The sequence below is a fragment of the Enhydra lutris genome, unplaced genomic scaffold (genome assembly GCF_002288905.1).
Source record: "Enhydra lutris kenyoni isolate GAN:26980312 unplaced genomic scaffold, ASM228890v2 scaffoldscaffold62, whole genome shotgun sequence".
Taxonomy (NCBI): domain Eukaryota; kingdom Metazoa; phylum Chordata; class Mammalia; order Carnivora; family Mustelidae; genus Enhydra; species Enhydra lutris.
This window is the reverse complement of record NW_019154146.1, coordinates 2,854,035-2,869,142: the sequence shown is the minus strand read 5'-3', so window position 1 is coordinate 2,869,142 and position 15,108 is coordinate 2,854,035. Positions and strand designations below refer to the sequence as shown.

At 59.0% G+C, this 15,108-nt stretch overlaps 1 protein-coding gene across 1 annotated transcript in view; it reads right to left on the bottom strand.

Annotated features, from left to right (window-relative positions):
• Positions 1-15,108, bottom strand: part of LOC111158720 (ribosomal protein S6 kinase A2) — a 147,643-nt gene that overhangs the window by 9,066 nt on the left and 123,469 nt on the right. Inside the window, 6 exon segments of the mRNA XM_022520947.1 lie at positions 945-1,106; positions 2,473-2,583; positions 2,585-2,632; positions 4,415-4,504; positions 12,893-13,018; positions 14,041-14,171. Coding sequence (XP_022376655.1) covers positions 945-1,106; positions 2,473-2,583; positions 2,585-2,632; positions 4,415-4,504; positions 12,893-13,018; positions 14,041-14,171 — 668 coding nt within the window.

Sequence of the window (15,108 nt, the reverse complement as noted above, 5' to 3'; positions counted from 1 at the left end):
TCTCTTCTCTTCTCTTCTCTTCTCTTCTCTTCTCTTCTCTTCTCTTCTCTTCTTTTCTTTTCTGAAGTAGACTCCAGGTCCAGCATGGAGCCCAACGTGGGGCTCGAACTCACGACCCTGAGCTCGAGACCCGAGCTGAGATCGAGAGCCGGCCGCCTTTCTCTTGGGACTTGCTGTGGGCTTCACCGCAGCTCTGGCCCGGTGTCGGCAGCAGAAGGGTCCACATGCATGCGACATCCTCTCTCCTTCCCGACCCCTCACCCCCAGCCCCGAGCCTGCCCCGCTCCAGCGGCTGCTCAGGTTTCATTGTTTACTCAAAGCAAGGACCTGGGTTTGCCTCCATAAACATAGCAGTGCCGTCAGAGCCTGGGGGAACCTTCCCCGGGGAGCCCGAGAAGGGGCAGACGTACGAGACGGGGCTGCCGATGCTCTCCGAGTCTCCGGGTGCGGCTGAGAGCCCTCAGCTGCCCAACGCCACGGGCTTCATCTTAGATCCCGCAGCGTGGCTTGCTTCTGCTCTGGGGAACCGTCTGGAGCGGAACCCTGGCGCGAGGGGAATCCACAAACGTGCGGCCTCCCCCTGCTGTGTAGCGGCAGATGGACTTCTGATCACAGGGCTGCAGGGGACCCGTGAGCTCCCCTCCGGGTGGCATGGGACACTGCCTGCGCTGTCTCTCAGTAACTCCGGCAGTCGCGTGGAGCTGACCCAAACGGTCTACTGCTCGGTAATAGGTTTACAGAAAAGCGTCACCATTAAAAAATCTTACAAATAGGGGAAGGATAAAGTAAACTGTGTCTGAGCGAGGTCAGTGGCTGGTTCTTTTTCTGACTCATTTCTCCTCTCTAACACGACCGCTAAGTCAGGGTGACTCCGATGTGCCAGACCACCCGCACCTTCCTCTGCCGAAGGAGCCGGCTCATGCGGGCCGGCACGGGGCTCTTACCTCGGGGGCAACGAAGTTGGCCGTGTAGCAGGGTGTCATCAACAGCCCGTTCTCGGCCCGGAGCTGCTTGGCAAACCCAAAGTCGCAGATTCGGATGGACTCAGGGTCCCCAGACTCGTCCATGTACAGTATGTTACTCGGCTTCAGGTCTCGATGGACTACCTGGGAAGGCGGTGGGCAGGGTTGGAGCAGGAAGGGGAAGGGGGAGCATTCAGAAGAGAAGGGGCTTTTCGGGATTGTGACTCTGAGCAGGTCCTACGGCTGCAAGCCGGGGGGCTCGGATGCTATGTTCTTTGGGGTAAGTAAGTAAGCAGCCGGCCCGATGGGAGAGTCACATGAGGAAACGTGACCCTGTGTTCAGGTGACAGGCACGAGACTATGTCTACAGACAGACGTTCACTGTGGGCCCAGCACGCTTCTGCGCGGTGAGGGGCTCCCCGGATTGCGAGATGGACACGCGGCCCCTGTCGGGGGCAGGTGACCCAGGGGCTGTGACCCAGCGATCGACGGGAATCCTACAACAGCACCTGTGGGGGTGGGGAGGGAGGTGCAGGGCGTCCCGAGCACAAGGGATGGGGTCAGCAAAAGCTGTCCTGACGTTTCAAAGCCAAGTAGCTATGCGGGCACACAGACGTTTCTTCTGACGGGGATGGAGGCTGATGGTGAGCCCACGCGTGTGCCCTCACACAGCTGGGAACCTGCACGTCCCCACGGTCCTGTTAAAACCCAGGGACAGGAGATGGAGGGAAGCTGAAGGGACACTCACAGGCAGAGGCCCTGAGGGCAGGGGAGCGGGAGACTTTGGGGCCAGGCCCATTACCTCCCTCATCAAACAGAAGCTGATCGGGAAAACCATCATCCCCAGGGTTTCCTCTAGAGTTTGACTGTCCTGGGGAAACACTTCGTACTCCCAGACCGCCGGGTGAGCACAGAGGGGCCTGTGGTGTGGTCCCGGAGGAACAGCCTCCTGCTGGCAGGTGGCCTCATTTCAAACGCTCGTGAGCACAGTGGACGGTGGAGGGCGGCCAGGGACAGCGCTGCCCGAGTTGCGGGATACGCCGGGAGCAAGGGGATCCGAAGCGGAGCCCCAGGCGGGAGCCCCAGCCCCGAACCCCAGCCCCGCCACTCACTGTGCGCAGCCAGCCCTGGGAGAGATGCTTAACCTCGGTCTGCTCTAGTCTCCGGAGTGGGTGAGATCGGAGCTTAGGGCTGCATGAACGGAGAGCAGGGGCGGCGCCTGGAGCCCGGCGAGGGCCCCGGCAAAGCCAGCTCTCTCTGTCTCTGTCATCGGCAGGATGCCTTGGCGCTGGCTAAGGAGTTCAGTTGTCAATCGATCAACAGGGCCCTTTGTCAGCCCGAATATGTTTCCTCTATAACTGGTCCAGGTAAACTTAGTTTTCCTAGCTCGCTGCCGGCCACACTGTGTGTGCAGGGATCTCAGACACAGGAGGGGCGGCAGTGACGCAGGAGGAAGCCGGGACAAGCCGGGGAGTCCCCTCCAGGCTGCGGGGGAGGGCGGCGGGCTTACCCCCTGGGAGTGGAGGTAGTCCAAGGTCTTGGTGATGGTGCACAGCACGTCGCTGGCCTCGCGCTCGGAGAAGTAGCGCTGCCGCAGGATGCGGTCCAGGAGCTCTCCCCCCCCGCATCAGCTCCATCACCAGGTACACCAGCTTCCCGTCGTCGTAGACCTGCGAGGCGGAGAGCAGCGCGTGGTCACCGCGGTCCCTGTGCCTGCGCAGCCGCCTGTCACTGGATGTGGCACCGGCCAGTGCAGAGGCAGGGGGCTCCGTGCTCCCCGGGGTGTGAAAATAAGGCTCCGGCTGAAAATGAATGAATGGCCGTTGCCGTCACACCCAATGCGGCCCTTAGGGAAAACCAGCTTTAATAATCTGCTGCAAAGCAGGGAATGAGCCAGAGAGGCCAGGAGCCGGCAAGGGCCAGATCTGAGCTGACATGGCTTGTCCTGCTCCCGGTCCCTCCTCTGCCCTGGGGACCTTCAGAGCTGTTGGCCCAGAGCCCAGCGCCTCAGACTTCAGTGCGCATGCCCCGGGGGCTCTCATTAGCAGGCTGCGTCTGACCCAGCAGGCCTGGCTCCTGTCCAACCGGCCCCAGCCCTGGGGCCCTCCCTCCCACTGTACCTGCACTGGACCTAGGACCTACGGACTGGACCTACAGGAAGGGGAGACGGGGACCGACAGAATCTGCCACACTGTGGAGTGCTCTTACCTCGGGCAAGCTCTGATCAAGGGAGCTTCCCCACACCACCTTCACTCTCACGAACTAAACAGCCCCAAACCTCTCTCCTCTGGCTCTTTCCTCGACATGCTGAGTGGACAGCAGGTGCCCTGCACACGGGTGCCCAGGCGTCGGGAGGACCTCGTGGAAACGCGGCAGAGCGTGTAAACACAGGTCGTGCTCAGCTTACGCCTCAGTGTGATGCATTGGGAACAATTCACTAAAACAATTTGCTTGACTCTGAGCTCAGTGCAGCATGTAAAGTTGATTTTGGTGTATTTATTTCCAGTTTATGCCTTAAAAAAATGCTTTGCTTTTGAGAATGGACCTATGATGGCGTCTTTGGCTCAGAATCACCCACCCCAACAGCATGAAAGTGCTTTGAAAAGCTTAGAAGTCTTCCGACAAGCTGGTTTCTGCTTGTGGACTTCACATAAATAAACCCACAATGGCGGGGACACTGGGCTGCCCCGCGGGGGAGCCTGGGACCCGGGGGGAGGAAGCCGGTTCACTCTCCACAGGCTAACACGGGGCCTTGTTCCATACTTTCCTCTGAGGTGAACCGGCATTTGGCAGTCCCCTGGGTCCAGGAACTGACGGGGCCCAAAGGGAAGTCGAGGCAGCCCCGAAATCTTGAGCCCGGAAATCACAACCCTGGAGTCATTCCGGACTGTAGTGAGATGACAACTCTGAGCCCCCCACCCCGCCCCACCCCCGGCCTCCGACATCACAGCCCTGGGCTCTGCGCTGGGCTTCCAAGGGAGCGGACCCCCCTCCCTTCCCTCTCCTGGGCTGGGGACCACACACGGCCCAGCAGAGGCAGAGGAAGCTGGGAGGAACCCCACAGCCACAGCTGGGTCTGGGGTCTCAGATCTGACCCAGCCACGTCTCAGCCACTCCAGACTCCCCATTTCTGCCGTGTTTGGGAACGGCCCTGAGCAATAACCCATCTGGCTTCGCCTTCACACCTGCTTCCCGTCCTCCCTTATATCCCACGTCACCCGATTTGGGAGTGCGGGGGGTGGGGCGGGAGTTGCCCTCGGAGGGATGGGAACTCAAGTAGCTCCCGGGTGATCTCGAGGGCCCCGGGGTGGGGACTGGCTCCCGCACACACTCCCGGCAGGGGGCAGCCGTGGCTGACCTGTGAAGAGAGCTGCCCTGAACCCACGCTGGCCTCAGGGCGGGGCGAGGAAGTGTGCACCGGGCAGCGTCGCTGCTGCGTGGGGACCACTTACGTCTTTGAGGGTGATGATGTTCGGGTGCTGCCCGTACCTCAGGAGGATCTCGATCTCCTCCGAGGGGTCTCTCTTGCTCTTATCGATGATCTGGAACGAGCAGAGCACGAGACATGAGGCTCCGGGATGGCATCGGCGCTCGGACCATCTCTGCCTCCTCCCCTCCCCCCCAGCTGAGGCTCAACCAGGGCAAGTGACAGCTGCCTAGACGCTCACGGCCATCCTCTGTCCCAACTAGCGTGAGCGTGACGTTTACAAAAGGCAGGCACGAGCCTCAGACACGAATTCTCAGGTATTACAGGGCTGGAGAGAGAAGGGGGGCTTGGGGGCTCAGTCAGGCCACCAAATAGCGGCAGGTGTTTCAGCCACTGTGGCGGGCTCCGTGTGGGTGGCCCACGCTCTCCACTCTGTCCAAAACGAGCCTCCAGCTCCCGGCCTCACCGTGTGGCGACACACGGGCCCAAAGTGGGACCGAGTGCATGGTTCCCCCCAGGGGACGCCTGGGCTGGTGTGCACGCCGAGCCGGCCGCTGTGGCTTAGACACGCAAACGCTCCTTCCCCTCTGTCACCCAGCGTCTGTGTCCCACGTCCGAGGGTGACAGCCAACACCCCCCACCCGAGAGAACAGATGGCTTCCGAAGGCAGGACGGGCGCCTCGAAAAGGAGCCTGCTTTGAACAGGGGGGCTGCGGGGGCAGGGACGGGCTGGTCCCTCCGGAGGTGGCTGACTGTGCCCTTGTTGCCGCTGCCGCGCGGCCGGAACCGATGGGGAGGGCGCATCCCCGGAGCGCGTGTCAGAGACGTCGCTCAGGACGGAAGAGCCTCACCGCTCCCGCAGGAAGATTCGCCGAATTCCGAGATGCTCCTCGGAGAGCGTGCGGGCGCGTGGCCGCCGGAGCAGGACGGAGATGGGCTTTGCCTTCTCTTGGGTCAGACTGCGAGCGGAGCTTTGCGTGAGACTGTCTCTTCCGTTGAGCTGAACAGCGAGCTGGGCAGTGTCCGACCCACCGCGGGAGGCTGCCCTGGACGCCCTCGTCCCGCCCCTTCGCTGTTCGGAGGTCACCCCGGGCCCACGCTGCTCTCCCCGGCTCGGCGCGGGAGCCCCCAGCCAGGCTCCGCCAGCGCGGCGAGCCCCGTGCCCTGGACTCCTCAACAAGCAGCCGGTTAAGTGCCTTCGCTTGACACGTTTTCCTCCTCTTGCCGCGGGCAACGCCACTGACGTTCTGGCTGGAAGGTCAGGCTGGCCTCTGTGAGAGACGTGCCGGCGGCCGGTTCAGCCGTGGGGTTCCGGAATCCGCGGCTCTGACCGCGGGCAGCCAGCGCGGTTCGAGGATCCCTTCTGCACCAACGGCGCACGGGTCGTTTGAGCTCTGGGGGCCGCGACCTACTCTTTGAAATTTGAGAAGGTTAAAGTACATTAGTGGATTTTTTAAAAAAGATTTTATTTATCTGAGAGAGAGAGAGAGCACAGAGGCAGAGGGAGAAGCAGGCTTCCCGCCGAGCAGGGAGTCCGATGCGGGACTCGATCCCAGGACCCTGAGATCATGACCTGAGCCGAAGGCAGACACCCAACTGACTGAGCCACCCAGGCGTCCCCACATTAGTGGATTTTTAAAAAATTAATGGTAGCTTCATTTTTTTGGATAAAACTTCAGGATAAAAACAGTGTATTCTCAGCCTAAATCTGTTTTGTCACCTTCACAATGGAGTTGGAAGCAGGAGGCTTTCTCTCTCCTGCCAGCGGCCAGTTACAGGACCGGATGGGGGGACTGCACAGACAGGGCCCACCACGGGGCTGGGGGCTCCTCCTTCCTCCTGTGGGGTCTCCCTGTGGCAGAGCTGACCTGAAGCCCAAGGACAAGGCCGGGCACAGCAATACGGCCGCTGGGCTCAGGGAGGAGCGCGGGTGGGTGTGCAGTGGGGAGGGGACACCCGTCGTCCACTAGTCCCGCGGAGGTGCAGTTCCCATGGCCGTCCCGCGGCCTCCCCACCAGCCTGCTGACCCGGGCAGGGCCGACTCAGGGTCCAGACAGCAGCATGTCCTGTTCACACCCGGGGTTTTGATCCTGGCCGTTGTCAGCAAGTGCTACTTTTACCCACCCATCTGTTTCTGCGATCATCACTATCACTTTTTTACGATAAGGAAGAAGAGTCTTCACGGAGACGCTGAGCCATGACGCAGGGTTACTGGTCCCCGAGCTTGGGCTGCTGTCTCTGCAGAGGGGACGGCAGGGCCCAGAGAGAGGTTCTGAGCGCTCGTCTAGACACGGCAAGGAATGGGTTTCTTCTCTGTGGGATCAGTTTCCCAGGATTGCCGTTGTTAGACTTGCTTCTAGTTCCGGAAGGCTCCGGTGGATCAAGGTCTTTATTCTGAGAACAGTACTGGGGTACAAGTGCAGGAAGGAATTCCCGGGGAGCGTGGAGACAAGCAGGGCCCGCTGTCTCCTCCGTGCTGGTGCTGATGGCCGGCGGAACCACAAAGGTTCAGGAGGAATGTCCCCGTCATTCTTGTCCTGCAGTGGCCACCAACAGCAGGCAGGACACTGCCCGGGGTCAGCCCCCAACCACGGCCCATCAACGAGCCTCCTGCCATGTTGCTCTCCAGCAAGCTGTATGTCTACGGGGCTAAGTCAGCACCCGCAGGACGCAACGGATGGCAGACGAGGGCTCTCTCTGCTGCTGAAGCATATGGGGATGGACGTATCAGGAGCATTTCTCTTTTCTTTCTTTTAATCGGTCGATCAGTGACTTATTAAGGTAAGCTCTACGCCCAGCGTGGGGCTTGAACTCACCACCCTGAGATCAAGACTGCATGCTCTCCCAGCTGAGCCCGCCAGGTGCCCCTCATGTCCATTTGTACTCCTGGCTGCCTGAGCCGGGGAGAGGTGGGAAGAGGCGTCAGGAAACGAGGCCTCCCCGTCCTCAGCTTTTCCTCTTCTGTCTCTGCACCCCTCCAGCTTCTTCTTCCCAGGCTCCCCCCGGGTGCTCCCCTCCTGGGACACTGAGTCCCGTGGGGACGTGGGCCTTGCAGCTGCCCAGAGGAGGGGCTCCCCAGCTTGCTGCGTGCCCCGGAGGTGGGGCATTTCCACGAGCTTCTCCCAGGACCAATGCCAGGAGTGCACACAGGTGTCGGGCATGCGGCCGTTCACGGGATTTCACAGACTTCTCCCGTACAATTAATTTAAGCAAATGGCACAGCGAGAGGACTCTGAGTTTTCCTACTGCAAAAAATTAACATTTCCGTGCCCATCAGTTTTCCTTCTAAAAATAAACTCTATTCATGTCAAACATTTGTCTCCATCCTGCTGCATTTCTGGGTGGCAACTGACGTCCACATCAGAGCATGAGCACAGGAGTGCAGAGGCTCTCGTAACCGCCTGTTGGGAACATAAAAAGGGCTCCGGGTCGGGACAGCCTGCCCAGCCCCTGCGGACATGCGTGGGCGCCCCCTCCTCCCTGGAACCAAGGACCGGGGACGCAGACTCGCACAGTTGTAAGCGTCTTGCTTCACTTTCGTCTGCTTCTTTGTCTAAAACGCACGACCCCTGGGTGCTCTAGAACCCCAGTGCTTCTAAAACAGAGCAAAGGACGCTCCTGAAGAGAGGGCCAGACCACCAGGTGGAGTCGACCTCCTCCCAAAGCCAGGGGGCTGAGAGCTAGGGCGGAACAGCAGGGAACACGCAAGAAAAAAGGAGCCCGCGCCCAGAATCACGGGCACCTCCACTTTCTCCAGTTACACCTTCACTGGAACCAAACGGTCACCAAAACCACGCATTTTCCTGGCAGATCCCAGGTTTGGGCTGTGAACTTCCTGCTGCCCAGCCCCATCCGCTCTGCGCGGCGCTCTCAGGCTTTCCCGATCTGGAGGTCGCAGAAGGCAGGGGTGGGGGGGAGCCGGAGTGGAGCTTTCGGGCTCCAGCCCTTGGAAGCGAGGTCCCCACCCCAGGGAGGTCACGGGTGTGCACGCTCGGATGTCGGTGACTTTCCCACTTACGGGCTGAGTGTCCTTGTGTTGTTGACATGTCGGTCTCTGTGCCCTCAGGGTGATGGTGACGTCGTTCTCCCCCCACCCCGCCCCGGTGTCATGACCATCAACGGACCTAACAGGCAGAGTACGTCAAGTCTGGTGGCAGACAGCGAGCGCCGTTTGCCATCATCACCGTCGTCATAACTGGGTGAGAGAACGTGCGTAAGTCCGACTTCCGTCTCATGCCTGGGGCTCCTGGGCCCGTGAACTTCAGCTGTGGGATTGTTTGCTCCTTAGAAATTCACTGATGTTTGTGTCTCGAAACCGAGGATGGAGATGGCAAAGTCAGTCCCTCGGGTGTGCACGTGAGGTCTGTGCCCTGGGACCAGGACACGCCCATGTCCCAATCCGCAAACGCCGTCCGGAACTCTCTCGAGAGGCACCTGCACAGGCTCCTGAGAGGCTGAGACATTTACGGACACAAGGCAGCTTTCCCACGGAAAATGAGCTCCCATAGGTTCCGAGGCACCTTCCCTTCCACACAACGCCAGGAGCCCTTCCTTTGATACGAATTGGCTTCCTGGGCTGTCGACAACACGCGCCTGGTTACGTCCAGCCACAAAGACTCCAAAACAGAACAGAAACCAACAACCCGCTTAAGCAGTTCATGTACAGTGAGCACAGTACCTGCGGTGGAGAGGATACGGACGGTTCTTTCTATTCAACGAAACCTCTCCCCTTCACGTGCCGCTCAGTCCTAGTCCCTTCTGCACGTCGTAACTGGTTCCCTGTTGCCCTTATTTTAAACAGACGGTGCCCTCAGGCTTGGCCGTCAGTGCGGTTCTGTGTCATGTTATTTAAAGTCCTGCACGCCTGCATCTCCTCTCCCGCCTTCCCGGGCTGGCTGTGAACGCAAAGCTGAACTTGGGCCGTGCACTGGAGCGTGAGCCGTTTTGTCCCTCGAAAGCAGTTCCGTGTGTGAAGAACGTAGAGCCCAGCTGTCACGAGCTGACAGAGGGAAGAGGCTTTTCCATCCGGTGTCTCAGCACTAGGCGGGCGCCGGTGGGACAGCCTACGCCGAGTCAGCCCGCAGTGGGCCTGTGAGGAGGACAAGGGGGCCCTGCCTCACCGCCCGAGGCCGGGCGCTCCTGGTGCAAGATCCTGGCCGGTCCAGCCTTGTTTGCCGGGGTGGGAGGGAAGGACCACGCCTAGGGATTCAGACTCTGCACCAGCACTGAGTCCCTACTGCGAGCACACACGGTGCTAAAGGCTGGCACGTGCTGGCCGGGCCTGCCCCACGCGCTTGAAATGCTGCACAGGAAGTTGCAGCGGAGGGTAACTGCAAACCTGTCACTCTCGTCGACTGGGGACACACCGGGTGGAGAGGTTTAAATACGGCCTTCAAGGTCGTTAATGTGATGACAGAGTAATTATAGTGGCAAAATTAGGCACCCGTAAGACACAGAAATAAGCTTAAAGCAAAACACAGTGATGTTTCCAAGATGTGAGAGCTAATGCATCCCATCTGCGCTCCAGGACGGCCCCCTGGTGGACCCCGCGCCCTGGCAGTTCCCGCTCCGCCCGCCAGAGGGCCTGCCCTGCCCGAGTGGAGCACAGGAAGCACCGAGCTCCCACGGTCCTGCGATTGTCATCCTGAGACCAAGAGCAAGCAGAAGCAAAACAGAGAAGGCGTCCACCACCCTCACCTCCCAGACATCAGCCCGCTGAAGTTCATCTGAGGAGACAGCCGCCGCCCCCCCGGCCCCAAAGGATGCTTTAGGCTGAGGTTCTCAGCCTCAGCACTGCTGACATTATGGGCTCAGTGATCCCGGGTCCAGGACTGCGGGAGGGGCCATCCCGTGCGGGACGCTGTGCTGCGTTTCTGGCCTCCATGCATGATAAACCAGGGTGTCTCAGACATTGCCAGTGCCCCCGGGGAGGCAGCACCAGCCCCCTTCCCACTCAGTATGAATGCCCCAGGAGGAAGCCCCTGCCCTCTGGCCACAGTCCTGTTGTCCATCAAAGTGGCTGCAAACATTTTTCTGCTCCTTACTCAGGGGGCCGTTTCTGAGTCACCCATGCAGGCAGCGTGCATGTGAGAACCTTTTCCGTGCATGCGAGAATTGGCATGGCCGGGTGTGCTGGGGGCTCGCGTGCGAGCCGGGGTGCGGGGGCTGAGCTCAGCAGCGGAGCCTCAATGGGACGCCTGTTGACCGGAGGTCCAGCTCGCACGCCAAGTCACTAAAGGCCATGCTCTCCGTGCTGGGCTGCTAAAAGCCATCCTTAGTTTTACGAGTTCTTCCGTCTCCAAGTGGGGACACGGTTTCTCTCCCACCAGTCAGCTGACACAGAAAAAGGCCAAAGAATATTTCCATTATGTTCTACCTGGAAAATGCTGAAAAGGAGACAGAGGAGTGAGCTGTGGGAGGTTACATCTGGTAACGCGTGGGTCCATCCTGAATACGGAGCTCTTTGCCTCGAAACGCCGCCAGCTCCTTCTCCTTTGCAGCAAACCCAAACCGGGACCCAGGACCCGACTGCGGCCGTCCCAGCAAGCAGCTGGCACGGGCGTCCGACCCCTCTGGGTCACGGGGGCTGCGCGGTGCGGGCCGCAGCTCCTCCCCGTGCGCGCGGAACTTAAACACCTTCCAGGCAACACATCACCCCCAGCGCGGTCTCGGGAGGCTGGGGAAATCCTCAAGTCCGCCGCTCACTGTCCAGGGGGCATCCGGGCTCGGAAGAAGGAACAGGAAGACCCGGCTTTCCGGGCCACAGCCCCGCGCCTGGCTTCTGGGCCCTGGGCTGAGATGCCCCACGTTCCCAGCGCAGCGTGGCCTCAGCGCGTTGCGGGGACGGAGGCAAAGCCACAGAACAAAGCCGAGTTCAGACGGAGTGTTTATGAGGGCGCCGGCCGTGGGGACAGTACGGGAAACATGCCACCGCCTCTGTCAATGGGAGATTTATTTTCAGAGACACAAAGCGCTGCTGAGCGGACTCACAGAGGCCGGCTGTGTTCTGGAAGGCAGCGTGGACACGGAGCCACCCGGACCATGCACCGTGTCTTCGTGCTCCCTGGAAGCCGCCGTTGTCTCTGGGACTGCGGCCGGTCTCCTGACTCGGCTTAGGAACTCGGCGAGAAACGACCCAGGCAGAAGACATTCCCCAATGGCCATGCACGCGCGTGAGACGTATGGGCCCTCCACTCGGGGGTACGGAAGCAAGGCCCCGCCTGGGGCTCACCACAGGTGCACGCCCGCCTCTGGCACGTCTCCACGGGCACCTGGGGCATCCACACACGCACGCCTCAGAGCGCTCCCAGGGACGAGGAGACACGAAACTCCCCACCAGCTCAGGTCTCAGAAACGCACAGAGCCCTGCACACCCGTTCTGCAGGCGTCCCTGCTGGCGACGCCCCCGGGGTTCCCGGGGTCCCGTCACTCCTGCTGAAATACGGGGTTGCACAGACTCTCAGTGCTTGGCTGTCTTTGCAACCCTGTATTTCATTCTTTCTTGCTGGAGGACTTCAGGGTACATCTGTCCACTAGCCAGCAATTTCCAACCCAAACTAGACCAAAGGGCTAGTTTTGGGGGGCTGGTGTCTTTTTTCTTTCTTCTTTTGACAGAATTGAACATTTTCTCAGTGCAAGAAGCAAGGGGCATGGGTGACCCACGAAGGAACGGGGTCCTCCCCCCGCAGGCATCATTTTGAACAATGTCTTCTGAGCTTAGGAACATCTCAGTGGAAGGAAGGGCTCCTTTTACCCTGCCGCTGCTGGACACGCTCTTATGTGCCCCAGTGTTTGGTGAAGGGCACGCTGGTGCCACGTGGTGTAGACGCGTCTGGGTCTGGTCCTGCTGATGCCGCAGGCTGGACCCATCCTCTCCAGAGTCCCGAGGTCAGTATGCATTAGAGCGTCTCTGGCTGTCTTGTGCAGAGAATGCACAGTTTACACTTTTTACATAAATGAGGTTATGCTTTTGGCCAGAAGCTTTCGCTCTAGTGCACATCACCAACCAGAAAACTCAAGAACCTGTTGTTTGGGATTTCCATATTGGATATCAAATCGAGCAGTAATTACAGAAGCTAAAGGTATTATGTAGAGACTGGGTTCTAGATGATTCTGAATAATTATTACTATCTACCACCAGCTCTCTGTTTAAGTCTGCATAGACATTACCGGTTTATGCCTCTAGACATTTCTTTGATTTAATTTTTGGTGACTGTATCTCCCCCGTCACCCCCGACCCCCTCAAACAACACGGCTCCTGTCCCCCAGTTGTATTTTCCAAAATATGGAGCACCCAAATCTTTCATTCCAGGGTATACTGTACATAAAGCTACGAAAGGTGGTCAGTACTTAAATGTTGGATAAAACTGAAAATATTCACGATCCGCAAAATAAATTTTGAATCGGTGACCCAGTGTCACAGCAAACTGTGCTCCGTCGTATTCGAGCTCGTGGGACGGCATGCAGAAAGGAAACTGGCCTGCTCACGCGTATGTGCTCTTACCTTCACGGCGTACTCTGCCTCCGTAGCTTTATGCACACATCGCTTGCACACGGAGTAGGAGCCCACCCCGATGTCCTCCTTGATCTCATAGCCGTCGGTGAAGTGGATGTTGTTCCTGTGTAACTGCTGTGGAGAGAGCCCAGGACGGGGCTGCTGTGAGAGCTCGCTCGGCAGAGGCGCCCAGGGCATGGGCAGCAAGGGAGGGCCCGGATGGCGCACTGGGGCTCACCGAGCAAGCCCAGGAGATAACGGGATTGTGAAGGTCACGCGGCTGGTCAGCAATGACTCCAGATCTAAAGCTTAACCTTCTGGGCATGAGCTTAATTTTCAGACCATACGACACAGAGTCTGAGACTCTGAAGGCGGGAGCACGGAAGGCCGCCGATGATGGGTGTGTGGCTCTGATGCTTGAGGTCGAGCAGTGTCTGGTGTCCACATCTACAGGGACTCACACCCTGTGATGTCCCATCGCAGCCCCCCTCTGCCGTGTGCATGAGCCTCCACTCCACGCACTGAGAGCATAGACAGAAAACCACCGCGTAGCCACCGTTCACGATGGTACATGGCGTACGCTGTCACATCAAGGTCCCCGTTAGACACACTGTGGGCTCCCTAAAGGCCCTGGAGAAAGATACATGGAAATCTGACACCGCCTCACTTTCCCTGACTTTGTCCTTAAATAAAATACAATCACGATTCCTTCTTAGAATTCTCTGCATCTGGTTACACTTATTAGGTGGAAAACTCCTTCTAAAAATGTCATCTGAATCGATCTCCCCAACAGTACATTTCACAACAGGAAGCGGCTCCCACAAAGCCGACCAGTCTCTTAGGGTGCTGACTCGATCCACACAGCGAGGACGCGCCTGTCTGACCCCTGTGGGCCCCAGCCACAGACACACCCCAGAGACGTTCTGACCAGAAATCTTTCCCCTTCATGAAGGTGGAAGTGGAGTGAGGGTCGGAGGCACGGCTCTGCTCACCAGGAGACTCGGGGACGCCCAGGAGGGTGGGAACAGAGCGGGTCCCCCTGCCCCTGGCACCAGCACCCTGGGACCCAGCCTGGCTCTCAGTCCACGTGGACACAGGGCTGGAGCCTCGCCGCCCACACCTGGCTGAGGTGCGAGCCGCCGGTGTGCGGGGATTACCTGCACGATGGGGTGAACCGCGGCTTTGTGCAGATCCTGCTGTGAGGGCTCCTGGACCAGACTTGAGGCCACAAAACTGAATCCTCTGAAGAGATGGTGTGCATTGGCGCTGGGGGGCACGCCGGGGGAGTCTGCAGGCAACAACGAGACCGCTCAGCCTCCGGGAGGGGCTCCCTGGTTGGAATTCTCCAACCACTTTTGCTTAATTTATGACAGTGCGCAGTTTGCCTTTGTGCTGGGCAGTCACTGAAGTGCCAAGGACACAGAAAAATCGTTCTTTGCACTTACACGTTAATAAGAGGGAGAACTTTCTAAGCACGCGAGCTCAGTGTGTGGCTGTGCTGAAGGGCAACGGACTGTGAAAGGGTGGGAAACCCGCATCCTGTCGGTGAGATCCTGCCTGTGGAGTGGGAGCGCCTTGCGCTGGGCTTACCATCTTTTTCTTTTTAAGCTAAAGCCAGCACTAAAGCTGGTTTCCATCCCCTCGACGTGCGTGAATCAGCTGCCTGCTGGACAGTGCGCTGGTGAGAGCCGCCCGGATAAAGTTGAAAAAGCCCTCAAACAGACCCGTCAGAAACACCCACGGAATCATCAGAGTTTTAAATTTTCTCTTATCCAGCTGATGTGTCTGCTTTTTAAGTACTGCGCCGAAAATCAGCACCCTGCACGGTTCTCAAGCGTGTTAAATTCTATTCATGCCACTTGTCACTCAGGCCTGATACTGGCACCCACCGAAAGTGGGCAGTGGTGGTGACGCCATGAAGACCCACCTGAGCCCCAGCCGGTCGGTCAGAGCCTGACCGCCACGGCTCGGACCGTGCAGGGGGAGGCAGCCCTGGTACAGTAGGCACGGCAATGTCATTCAGAGACAGTGCGTATCTGAGCTGCAAAGTCTCCATTCACCAATGAAAATGCATCAGTTCAAGTTAATACACCTGCTGTCCCCAAAAAAGCACACACACTCCCCAGCAGCTGTAAATGAGCCTTTTGGGCTAGGCTCCGCCCCAGCCATCAGCTGGGCTGCGGCTAATTCTCTGGGATAAGCTGGGATTCTTTTTTTTTTTTTTT